General features: G+C 37.8%; 1 protein-coding gene across 1 annotated transcript in view; it reads right to left on the bottom strand.

Moving 5' to 3' along the window:
- Positions 1-13,903, bottom strand: part of tm9sf3 (transmembrane 9 superfamily member 3) — a 93,483-nt gene that overhangs the window by 37,141 nt on the left and 42,439 nt on the right. The window contains exons 3-7 of the mRNA XM_072282393.1: positions 12,582-12,704; positions 9,136-9,296; positions 6,588-6,665; positions 5,900-6,031; positions 4,809-4,975 (exon numbers count right to left, since the gene is read on the bottom strand). Of these exons, the coding sequence (XP_072138494.1) occupies positions 4,809-4,975; positions 5,900-6,031; positions 6,588-6,665; positions 9,136-9,296; positions 12,582-12,704 (661 nt within the window). The remainder of the gene's footprint in view (positions 1-4,808; positions 4,976-5,899; positions 6,032-6,587; positions 6,666-9,135; positions 9,297-12,581; positions 12,705-13,903) is intronic.

A 13,903-nucleotide genomic window follows, 5' to 3' on the forward strand; every position in this document is an offset into this window, starting at 1 on the left:
TAAAAGGTATCTGAAAAAATATCACACATGATATCACCCAAGTGGCAGAGAAAGGACAAAAATGTAGCCACCATTTCAGACTTATTTGGAATTGTTAAAGAACATCAAGAAAAATTACAGAAACACGAGAATCCAGTCCTCTGCCTTTGACATCTGCGATGGACGACTGATTCATCTACGGTTCGTGGGGTATATTTTTTTTGACTTATAGGAATCATACCTTGATTTGAAAAATCAATTGAGTTTTAGAAATGGTCTGCAATCTAGAAGTCTATTATAAGATAGAAATCCTCTGAGTTTTAAATGAGTTTTAAGAATTGTGTTTGGATTTAACTATTTAACTGCCTATCACTGAAAATAAATGAACTGTGTTTAAACAACTTTGTTAGCTAGTAATACAGTGGCATGCACAAGTTTGGGCACCCCTGGCCAAAATTTCTGTTACTGTGAATAGCTAAGCGAGTAAAAGATGAACTGATTTCCAAAAGGCATAAAGTTGAAGATGACACATTTCTTTAATATTTTAAGCAGGAAAACTTTATTTTCATCTTTTACAGTTTCAAAATAATAAGAAAGGAAAAGGGCCCGAAGCAAAAGTTTGGGCACCCTGCATGGCAGTACTTAGTAACACCCCCTTTGGCAAGTATCACAGCTTGTAAATGCTTCTTGTAGCCAGCTAAGAGTCTTTCAATTCTTGTTTGGGGGATTTCTGCCCATTCTTCCTTGCAAAAGGCTTCTAGTTCTGTGAGATTCTTGGGCCGTCTTGCATGCATTGCTCTTTTGTGGTCTATCCACAGATTCTCGATGATGCAGCCAAAAAGTTCTATTCAAAAGGTTAAAAGGAACATCTAAACAAACCTGCTGTATTTTGGAAACAAGTCCTGTGGACTGATGAAGTTAAAATAGAACTTTTTGACCGCAATGAGCAAAGGTATGTTTGGAGAAAAAAGGGTGCAGAATTTCATGAAAAGAACCCCTCTCCAACTGTTAAGCACGCGGGTGGATTTGGGCTTGTGTTGCAGCCAGTGGCACGGGGAACATTTCACTGACAGAGGGAAGAATGAATTCAATTAAATACCAGCAAATTCTGGAAGCAAACATCACACCGTCTGTAAAAAAGCCAAAGATGAAAAGAGAATGGCTTCTACAACAGGATAATGATCCTAAACACACCTCAAAATCCACAATGAGGCGCAAGCTGAAGGTTTTGCCATGGCCTTCACAGTCCTGACCTAAACATAACTGAGAATCTGTGGATAGACCTCAAAAGAGCAGTGCATGCAAGATAGCCCAAGAATCTCACAGAACTAGAAGCCTTTTGCAAGGAGGAATAGGCGAAAGTCCCCCAAACAAGAATTGAAGGACTCTTAGCTGGCTACAGAAAGTGTTTACAAGCTGTGATACTTGCCCAAGGGGGTGTTACTAAGTACTGCCATGCAGGGTGCCCAAACTTTTGCTTCGGGTCCTTTTCCTTTTTTGTTATTTTGAAACTGTAAAAGATAGAAATAAAAAAGTTTTCTTGCTTAAAATATTAAAGAAATGTGTCATCTTTAACTTTATGCCTTTTGGAAATCAGTTCATCTTTTACTCGCTTAGCTATTCACAGTAACAGAAATTTTGACCTGGGTGCCCAAACTTTTGCATGCTACTGTATTTCCTCCTTGGTGGGGGGCACTGCATAAATAGTGGGTATTGGCAGCTAAACTCACCTTGGAGGATAGACAAGGAAGTGAACTACTCTTTGAAGATTAGGTAGTTACAGTATAACCTCCCTTTAGTGAGGGCACCCTTATCTATCGATATTGGATAGGACTTAAGATCTTCATTTGAATTTAGAATTCCATGGTCAGCAAACCCAATATCATCACAACATACGAGTTGGTTTCTATGAAAACCTAGGCCAGAGGGATGTTTAAAGGCCAGTTGCTTAAAATTATTTTGAAATTATGAGGTTCATTTCAAATACAGCAACATTCCTACCATAAAAAATTGTATACATTTTTGACTAATCATAATGTAGCTAAATAAGGACACCCTACAAATCCATTTCTATAGCTTTCCCTTCAGGGTCACACCTTTTCTTCCCTGATCACTTCATTTTCCCCCTCCAATGACATTTATACCGACCTCAATACAATCAGGTCTTCAAACATTCATCCTCAAATGTTAAGTTCTATGCCTTTTTCCCTACACCACATGGAACAATGGAACACTTTGTGCATGTGGAAACGAAAGCTAAAATAAATTGTGGCTGTATGCCCAGATACCATACAATTTCAACTTATATCCATATCAATAACTCCCAAAAGAGGATGCACGAAAGCACGTGGCAGTTAAGCTACCTACTGAGAAGCAGCCTACTTTACATAGAATAAAATGAAGATCACAAATTTGATAGCACTAAGGTAACAAATGAGTCACTGGGCGATTGTAAATGTGGATAAAGATGTATTTTCCTATCAGCTATTGTGAAGCTACTGGAAGTAATATCAGTCAGTTCAGAAGCTCAGTAAGGTGTGGCAGGAAGTCAGATCAAACTACGAGCAACATTCAAACACAAACTTTCTTCTCCAGGTTCAGGTAAATAGTACAAAGAATGTGAACACAGACTTACTCAACCATCATTGGTTACTATAGAATATAGAATAGTATAGCACAATATGAGACCTACTCCACGATCAATCTAACCATTTCCTTCCACGTAGTTCATAACCCCCCATTGTTCAATGGTTCATTTATTATCAAAGCATGTATTTATACACAACTCTGAAATTTGTCTTCTCCAGATAGCCACGAAACAAAGACTTGTTCAGAGTGAAACATCAAACCTACACCCCCTCTGCAAAAAAAAACAGCATCCTGTTCATCAACTCCAAAAACCCCTCTCCCCACACAAAGGAAAAGGAACACCGACCACCAAAAAACAACCCACCACCGCTCAAAAAGAACACAACAGAACACATTAACGCACACTCTCCCTTCACACAGCAAAACAGAAAAGGAACGGGCCATAAAAAACACAAAGTATAAAAACTAAGTCTGAAAAAGTCCTCAGTCCAAAAACGTAGAAGTCCAATCTATAAACACAGAACCACAATACCATCTTACGATATCACTAACATTCATCAAAAACGAGGGACACCATGAGGCAGACAGCCTACTCGTCTGCCAGTGAACCACGCAGCAATAGGCCACACACAGATTCCTTCTCCGGCAGCAATCAAAAGGAAGGCAGTCAGCACTGAGCTCTTACTCGCCTTCTGCATTTGCCTCAATGTTTCAATCTTCCTCGACGCTTTAATCAGTGATTAATGGGCACTTTAACCGGCAAAACAGAGTCAAACATTCGCTCACACCCTGTCTCGAAATTTCTTCACATCAAGGCCATCTGAGTACATGCTCGCTTCCTGGAATCTTCTCAGAGACAGCAAGCGCTGGATCACTCAAAGGATCTTCAAACTGTAAATCGCAGGCTCTAACAGTCCCAGAAACACATTCAAGGTGAAAAGTAGATGTAAAAGAAGTAAAAAAAGACATTTTTGTGAGCTCTCTGGAAGATGTCAACTGAAGGAGCACTATACATTGGCAACATCTTGATGGGAAGTCTCTTAATACAACCGTGTGCCATCTAGCGTCTTTAAAGTGTTCCTTTTGTATCAGCCTCTACCACCATCCCCAAGCAGTGAGCTCCAGGCACTCACCACGCTGTGTTTAAAAAAAACTATTTCTGACATCTACCCTAAACTTTTCTCCTTTCACCTTAAATGGTTGTCCTCTGGTATTTCCCATTGCCTCTGTGGGAAAAAGATAATGGCTGTCCACTCTATGCCTCTTATAAGCTGATACACCTCTATCAAGTTGCCACTCATCTTCCTTTGCTCCAAAAAGGAAAACCCTAGCTTACTAAACCTTTCCTCATAAGAAATGTTCTCTAATCCAGGCAGCATCCTGGTATATCTCCTTTGCACCATCTCTGAAGCTCTCACATCCTTCCTATAACAAAGCAGGTAGGACTGAACACAATACTCCAAGTCTGGTCTAACTGGTTTTATAGAGCTGCAACATTACCTCATGGCTCTTAAACTTAATTCCCCTGCTCCCGCAACTAATGAAGGCCAACACATCATAAGCCTTCTTAACCACCCGATCAACTTATCTGGCAACTTTGAGGGTCTGTGGACTTGGAGCCAACATCACTCTGTTCCTGCACACTGCTTAAATCCTGCCACTAACCTTGCCTTCAAGTTTGATCTTCCAAAGCATTTCACTTCATATTTTTCTGGCTTGAACGCCACCTTCCACTTCTCTAGCCAACTCTGCATCCTGTCTCTAACCCACTGTAAACTATGAAAACCTTCTACACTGTTAACAACACCTCCAACCTTCATGTCATCTGCAAATTTACGAACCTATCCTCTACTTTCTTATCCAAGTCACATATAAAAAAATCACAAAGAGCAGGAGTCACAGGATAGATCCCTGCAGTAGTCGTCAACTTCCAGGCAGAACATGCTCCATCTGCTACCACCTCTGCCTCATACCCAGTACTAGCCATTAGCAACTTGACCTCGATGGTCAGCATTACCAGGGAGTTTCTTGCTTGGGAAGTACAAAGACACACAAGGCAGTAAGAAACCCACCAAATGAGATTTAGGCTTGTCAAAGTCAGCTGTTGTGTTCCAAGTATACAGTTACAGCTGTCTATTTCTCAGTACAAAAAGAACAATGCATAAAAGATTTCTGCCAAAATGCTTACTGTTCAAACCACTTTAAAATGAACTGACCAATAATGCAATATGTGTACTTACTCTGTGTACAAGTCTTCTATCATTGCCACAATGATGACAATAAGGGACACAAAAAAAATCTGGCAACCAGACCCTATCAGCGATGAAAATACTAATGGATGACTAGATGGCCTGAATACGTCCCCATGAACTTGTTTCCATCCATATTCATCTCCCAGATCTCTGTCCTGTTAAAACATAATTTTAAAAAGGGTTAACTTCCAAAAAGAGTGCCTAGCAATTATATACAAAGAACTATCATTAAATTCTAGCCAGCACAATTACAATCAATATTTTTGCTATTTTGGATGGGCTGGATTATTTGAATGCTTTAGAACTACACTGTATAAACTTTAAACACTTCGGCTATTGACATCACAGAAGACTCCAACAACAGGATCTTCAGGTATGTTGTGGCACAACCATTCTTTCATCCAGAGTAGTGATCCATACTTGAGCTGTACAGGTTTTTTTCAGTGGGGACAAGCAGGAGAAATAATGCAAAGGCAGATTTGTAAGGCCATTTATATTTTACATGGTAATTGGGAGGTGCAGATGGTGATGGGGGTGTGTAGGGTGCTAGCAGATTAACGATAATAATTAGGTTACAAGGGGTTACACAATAAGGATGCAGAATCTTGTGTTCATAAATACAGGATCTTTATCATCATTGATTTGGCTACAACTAAATCATTGTCTCAAGGTGGCCGAGGATGTTCAGTTGCTGAATATATTCAAAACACAAATCTATAAGATCCTAAGGGAATCAAAGGCTAAGAGGTTACTGCAGGAAAGATGGCTAAATTACCAACATCTCTACATTTTCTGCTCACATTTATTTCTGGGTACCACACTTTTAGAAAGATGTGGCAGGGAGCCACAGAAATGTAACAAAATAAACTCAAAGATTGATGGGGGAGTGCAGATTCATTTATGTGGATAGTGTGCAAAAGCTGTGATTGATCTCCTTGGAATTTAGATGATTACAAGTAGAAATGATAAAATATTTTTGAAAACATGAAGAATATGAATAAAATAAAGCAAGTTCCCACAAGTAGAGGAGAAATAGCTATCATTGACAAAATAATCTTTATCTTAGAAGTTACCCTTACCATATCATCCATTTCTTCTTCCTTACTGTACCGAGCATAATCCTTTCGCAATGTACGCATTAAAATCATGGAAACCAATCCAACCAAGAAAATAACCATCATGAAGGAATTGAAGATAGAAAACCAGTGAATCTGTCAATACAGAAAAATACATTTTCTGACTTAAAATATTTACGGTAGCATAGTGTTAGGGCAACACTTTATAGCGCCAGTGCTGACCAATTGGGAGTTCAATTCCTGGGCTATCTAAAAAGTTTGTATGCTCTCTCCGTGACTGCGTATCCTCCCGCATTCCAATTAGTTAAAATTAGTGACTTGTGGGCATGCGATTATGGCACCAGATGTGTGGGAACACTTGTGGGCTGCCCCCAGCACAATCCATGGACTGTGCTAGGCGTTGAAGCAAACAACATATTTCACTGTGTTTCAATTTACCTGACAAAATAGTCTTTATCTTTTTAATCTTCTAAGTTCTACAATCTTAAAATAAATGTCCGTGGACAAACTTACAATAAAACTAACACTTAAAGCAACAACCTGCACCCTGGATTTCAGAATGTTATTTACCCAGATTCAACGTAAGCATTTCGAAGAAATAGTGAGGCTTATACTACAATGATTCAAGGACAGAGAGAAGAAAATAAACTGGAGGAAAACGTGAAAATAGTAACTTGTAAATGCAACATACCCTGTGTTGAAAAAAGGATGGATCAAGATATTTATCAAATCGGTCTTCAAACTTCACATCAGATTTCTTCCATTTCATCTAAACAAAAACAGGGAAAAAAGTTTAAAACAATACACAACACACAAGATGAATTTGGCAGAGATATGTTTAATAGGAACACACCTTCACAATTTGCATTATGTCTGAAATATTTGTGTACAAAATTCCATGTCATTTATGTTAAGATCTAAAATACTGCCTCATTGTTAAGCTATCAATCTTACAATGATTAAGTAATTTATCTTTCTTAGCACAAATATGGATGGGCATTTGAGTCAAGGAAAACATAACGGTGATTACATTAGTTACAGCATCCACCTGTCCAAAGAACTATTAAAATATTTTATTGTACCATCATCCCCTGTTGCCCTGCAAATTACTTTTTCTTGTAGCAATCAATAATCATTTATTACCCTTCTTAAGCGACTAACTTAAACAATTGAGAGTTTGCAGATCTGTTCGAAGTATAAAATATTATGAGGCATAGATAGGGTAGAACTCCACCATAGATGGTCCCAAGCCTGGCTGCAAAAGGAGGAGGGTTGGGCATGGGGACAGCAACCTTATCCTGCAAAAATCCAGTGCAACAAAATTGCCAACCAAATCTCCAAAGGCCTGGGAAAGGAAGTATATACAAAGAAGCTGGGCTACTCCTATAAACAACGTGAAAGAATGGCCTGGAACTGAGGACTCCGGGGAGCTACTGTCAGTGGCTTATGCTCCTGTAGGTGCTGCCTAAACTAATTGTACTACTTCTTGTCAACACTGAGTACACCATTTAAACAATCACAGCCGAGGTTCAAAAAAGTATGTGAACTGCTGGGGTAATGCCTTCTACAGAAGCTATTTTGAGTCAGGTGTTCCAATCAATGAGATGAATTGGAGATGTGGGTTGTAGAGGTGCCCTTCCCTATGAAAAAGACACACAAAGTCAGGTTACTGACAGAGCTTGCTGTTCTCAAGAAAGATCTGTTTATGTGCACCATGCCTTGATCAAAACAACTTGCAGAGGACCTTAGAAAAAAAATTGTAGAGATGCATGAAACTGGAAAAGGCTACAAAAGCATTTCTAAAGACCTGAGTGTTCATCAGTCCACAATAAGAGTAATTGTCTACAAATGGAGGAACCTCAGTATGGTTGCTACTCTCCCTAGGAGTGGGTGTCCTGCAAAGATCACACCAAGAGCGCTATGTACAATGCTGAAGAAGGGGAAAAAGAACCCAAGGGGAAAAACAAAAGGCCTGCAGAAAACTGTAGAATTTGCTGAAGTCTCTGTTCATGTGTCCACTATAAGAAAAACACTGAAAAGGATGGTGTTCATGGAAGGACACTAACACCAAAACTTCATCCCAACTGTGAAGCATGGTGGAAGGAGCATCATGCTATGGGGCTGTTTTGTATGGAGGAATGGTCTAAAATTCCTCCACGCCAATGTGCAAGTCAGCGGCTACAGGAAATGTTTGGTGGAGGTTATTGCTGCTAAAGGAGATTTTAACAGTTATTAAATATAAGGGTTCACCTCCTTTTTCCAGCCTGGACTGTGAATGATTGAAGAATGTGTTCAATAAAGACATGAAAAATACAATTGCTTGTGTGTTATTAGTTTAGGCAGATTGTGGTTGTCTATTACTGTGTCTTAGATGAAGATCAGACAATATTTTATGAGTAATTAATGCAGAAAGCCAGGTAATTGCAAGGGGTTCACAAACATTTTCTTGCAACTTTTAAATTTTCAATGGTGAACCGCTAGTTTGCTCATCCAGTAATAGCTACCTGTGTTCTGCTCGAAAAAAACTAATTTTAGTGTAATCTTAAATTCAGCAAGCTGAAACAATTAAGTACAAACAAGATATTTTAAAGTAAGTGACAAATGGAGACCTCAAGTTCTCATGACTTCAAACAATTGTTGAAGTTAAGCAAATTTTCTTTTACATGAGGCCCAGGCACATTCATAAATTACAAGGCTAAAAATAACAAGATTGACCATTAGAAACTGCAGGTTACAACACAAAGGGAGGGGAAGGGAATGGGATAGATTAGTTCTGTTTCTACATTATTAACCAAGGGATCTGCAACATGTTTTGCACTTGCCTTTATACAGTGACAGCAGACACAGAAGTAATCAGAAGCACAAGGTTGTAAAAGTACTTTTGCACAAAGGGTGGTAAAATATCAAATTAATACAGTTTTAAAAAAATGGAATTAGATATTACCTTAAAATGAGCAAACTACAAATAAGATAGTGTAGTTACCTCAGATACAGAAACATGCTAAAAATCCCAGAAAACAGTGGGAGGTGCTAAGCAGGTACTAGACCTTGCCCAAGTGTGACCTGCAAGCTAGCAGAGGGAAGGGGAGGGAGTGCCTTACATCACTTTTGGTAAATACATACCTCAATCCTCCCACCCATAATATGTAAGAGAAGCCCAAAATGAACACTAGTTGAATTCTCAGCAACATTTTATTCTAATAATGCAAAAACTCAGATTTTTAAAAAATTGTACTCACCGAATAAGACATTGGAATTTTTGTATTGGCCACCAACTTGACCTTTCCTTCACTGGTTAAGTTGACATCTACAATTCGATTGCCATTGTAACCTATCTCAAGTTTTTTGTAGGTCCAGAGGTAATGGTCTTCTCCATTTTCATCTGCTTCACCTACAATCCCTGCACAAACAAAAACATGCACCGGACCTTGCTAGTTAGAAAGCATTTCCATTTCTCTTTGCAAATAGTTAATTTGTTGAATATTGCTTTACCTCATTGTAACATCGTTTCCAAAAACAACTGTATATACAAATACACTGCACATGACTTAATGAGTAAATGACTCTCAAAATGTGCCATCGAGATAAAAAATTACTACGTCTGTGCTTCATTAATGCATATGTACAGGCAATCAAGAAACAAATGCACAGCAGGGAGGCGATGTTTCTACCAGGATGATATGCCACTTGGGAGGAGAACTTGAAAAGTTAGGTTTCCCCATATGCTTGTTATCTTTGTCCTTCTAGGACAGGGATGGCCAACCCATGGCGCATAAGCCAAAAGTGGCGCATTGGATGATTAGAAGTGGCGCATCGCACCCCAGTGATAATAATAAAGAAGTAAGCCTACTCATGCAAAAAGTATTAACCAAAAACCAATTTGTAGAATAAAAAAATCTATAACAGGAATTCAAGTAGCTTAGAGCTAGAAATGGGTTTTACTGAGAATAAATCTAAAACACAGCAATTATTTTTAGTGATTTTATTATTTCGTTTGCATCTTTTGGCAAATATTATCTTCTTTCACATTAATCTGTTTTCAATTTTAAAAAAAATATTCAATGAGTCAAACTAGGAAAGGAGGACTTTTGTTCTGCAGTAGTTCCATAACTGTTCAATACACGTTTGATACTTGTTTGATCCTGAGGCGCCAGGCGTCTGCACCAGCGGTGTGTCACAGATTTTTGCCGGTCAGTTTACAATTGACACCCGTGAGTTACAGAGTTGTGCTTTGTTCGTCCTTTGTGAACATTTGCAGTTTTGTACTTTTTCAAAAATTAAGCCTTGTTTTTACATTCAATTACCCATCACAGTGCAAAAGAAAATGAGCAAAGTAAAAGCAGAAAGTGATAGTAAGCATGAATTCAATGAACAGTGGGAAAATGAGTTCTTATTTATAGCAGGTCCGCCAGGAAAACCGTTGCGTATTGTTTGTGAAAACACTTTCTCATATGATAGAAGACATGATCTTAATAGACACTATAAAACACAACACCAGACTGAAATAGAAAGAAAACTGAAGCTAGTGCCTGGGTCTGAGTTATGGAAAGAATATGTGATTAAGAAAAAGGGAGAAATCAAAATTAAGACAAAATATATTTGTTAGAAGTCTCATTAAGTAACGTTTATCTTGTTTTTATATTAAATCAATATATCATGTAAAAATGCTAAATATGTCTATATTTACATTATTTCACAAGAATTGAATGGGGGTACAAGAGTTGTATGGCACACCTGAACTCGTGCATGAAAAAATTGACGCATGGAATATAAAAGGTTGGCCACCCCTGTTCTAGGAGGTTGATGGCAAGATCACATGGTATCCAAGGTGAGCTAGCTACTTGGATACAAAGTTGACATAGTGGAAGAAGTCAAAGGGCTGTTGTTCAGATTGGAAACTAATGATGAGAACTGTACTACAGGGATTGATACTAGGTCGACTACTGTTTATCAAAAATATTAAGTATTTGGATGAAAACATACTGTAGATGGCATAAGTTTGCAGATGACACAAAATTCAGTAGTACAGTGGATAGTGAAGAAGGTTGTTTAAAGTTCCAACAGGATCTAGATTAATTGTAAAAATGGGCAAAAAGGAATGGCAGATAGAATTTAACTCAAGACTAGTACTGAGTGATGCCTTTGCAGAAGTTAACCCAGTACAGTACTGACACAGTGAGTTTCAGAGTCCTGGAGAGTGTTGTAGAACGGAAAGATCTAGGGGTACAAGCATATAGTTCAGGCACACTAAAGAAGTTGTAAGCATAAGTTGGTGAACAGAGTATAGGAATTGGGACATCATGCACAAGACACTGGTGAAGAAATATCTGGAACACAAAGGTTATACTTTACATCTCAAAATTAAAGATTTTGTCCAATTCACGAGATGAGGCTAGGGATAAGCTGGAACTTGAATGATACCTTGCATTTACTAATCCTTTAAATGATAGAATCAAGGGATAAATCAAAAAAATGTGACATATTCAACAATATAAATGCAACACATAATTCACTAAAAGTCCTGGACAAGTATTGAAAACAGAATTCAAATGGCGAAACATTAGTTTCTTCCCTCTACAGTCTGAGAAAGCAAGTGGTTTGAAACAAGTTGCAGCTATGCATAGATGCATACATCTCAATGATGTGCTGGATAGTAAGTTAATCAACCACTGCAAATTGCCCCTAGTTCCCATCAACACTTCCCAAATTCTACCACTCACTAGAGTATATAAGAGTGGGAGAATCTTGGAGGACTTGATGGGAATATAGGGAGAATAAAATGAGATTAGCATAAGTGGTTGCTTAATGGTTGGCACAAACATAAGTAGATGGCTTGTTTCTATGCAGTATGATTAATTTAGGATTAGCGTAAATGGATGGTTGATGTCAGCATGGGTTGAAGGGCCTGTTTCTGTACACTGTCTTTCAAAGGCTCTACAACCAAGGTTAGTCTGCACTTGGAAGTAGAGTTCTGGGCAACCTTGGGAATGATGTCATGGATCTGAATCAGAAAAAAAAAACACAAACTTGGACTAATTTCCCTAGAACTGTAAAGGCAAAGGGTGACTTAATTGAAGTTTTCAAGAAATTTGTGCAGAAACATGACAAAAAGAATTCTGTTCATTGGGAAAAATAAAATTAAGAGATGCAGCTGAAAGCTTAAAGCCATACCTTTTATATAAAGTTGAGAAATGTTTCAAAATATGATGACAAAAATTTGGCACTCTTCTGCAAACTACAAATGATGCTAGCCTTTCTATTATTAAATGCAGGATTGTAGATTATTTTTAAACGAAAAGATATGGAAAAAGGTACAAAACAAAATGAAGATCATTCTTCTGTTGTTGGTTAAAGCCATTCGGGGGTGAAGCATTCATTCTATACATAATGGGCACTGAAATTCAGATCTCTTCACCTAACAGTTCAGTTGGAGAAATAATTTAACACTTTAAAACTAAGGTAGTTGTTATGAAACCAAAGCAGATTGGTGTTAAACTAACTTTACATTACAGCAGGCACCAAAGTTGACTGGCTCTGCTCCTATTGTGATACTTTTGGCAAAGAGTGAAAGAGACGCATTTACCACCCCCCCCCCCTCCAAAAAAAGGGGAAGAAGTAAGACTTAATTTACAATCCTGTAAACGTACTTGATTGAACTGAATTTAATAATTTAATAGTCACTTACCCCAAATTGGCAAATCATCAATGTACATCTGGTACCAGTAGTGGTTCTTTATGGCATAAATAAAGGCATCTCGCTTTTGTTTATCCAGCTCAATTTCACAGTAAGTACTTTGCATGACATCATCTAAATAAAATAATGTTATCAATTAGCATTGCAAACATATACACATATAACATATAAAAATCTTGATTGGTCTAGAAATCTTAGACTTTAATAGGTTTTCTCACTCACCCACCCCCCAAACAATTCCAAAAGCAAGTTTCATAAAATTATCAAACAACTGCAGTCAATTAGTAGTATTATCAATTTACTTCTTGGATCTGGCACTGCATCCAAAAAAAGTATCCATTTACAGTATGTAACTTTCTGCTACAAAATATAATAGCTATGTCAGTACAATGAAAGCTCTACAATTCACTGAACACGTAGATTAAAGGAAACATCCCAAGGGGCGATAAACAAAGAAGAATTTTTAAAAAATTAAATATCAGGGAACACCTAGAACCTAATTAAAGCTTTTGATGGAAAGATAGATTTTACTGCAACATAAAAAATTGGGATAGGATAGGGAAAGGTCAAAGTAATTAGCAAAGGAATTTCATCGTGCAAGGGACATATGACAACTGAAATGTTGCCTTCTTCTCTTTCTCCCATGGTCCACTCTCCTCTCCTATCAGATTCCTTCTTCTCTAGCCCTTTACTTTTCCCACTCACCTAGATTCACCCATCCCTAGCTAGTCCTCCTTCCCTCCCACCCCGACCTTTATATTCTGGCATCGCAACTCAGCCCAAAACATTGAATGTTTATTCATTTTCATAGATGCTGCCTGACCAGAGATCCTCCAGCATTTGTGTGTGCTGTGTTAAAGATAGAATCTTTTTCCCTAGAGGTAGAAAAAAATCAAATATATGCATTAAATTTAAAGTAGTACAGGGCAAATTTTTTCAGAGTCATAGGTGCCTCAAACCAGCTGCAAGGAGTAGTGGTGTTTAAGAGGTTGTTAACACTGATACACAAATATGCAGGGAATGCAGGTGTGTATGTCAGGTTCAAACAGAAAAGATTTAGTTGAATTCAGCATCACATTCGTCAGACACCGTGGGCCAAAGGGCCTGCTCCTTTGCCGTACTGGTTTATTTTTTATGTTCAACTTCAAACCAAAAGGGAACAAATTCAAATTAAAGACAATAAAGTAAATCATACAGGTGTTCTAATGCAATATTAATATATTTTTATTTAAATTAAATATATTCATTATAATTTATTTAATTAATGTAATTAATTTAACAACATCTTTAATTTTGAGATGTAAAATATAACC

This window comes from Mobula birostris, chromosome 18 (assembly GCF_030028105.1).
Source record: "Mobula birostris isolate sMobBir1 chromosome 18, sMobBir1.hap1, whole genome shotgun sequence".
Classification (NCBI taxonomy): Eukaryota; Metazoa; Chordata; class Chondrichthyes; order Myliobatiformes; family Myliobatidae; genus Mobula; species Mobula birostris.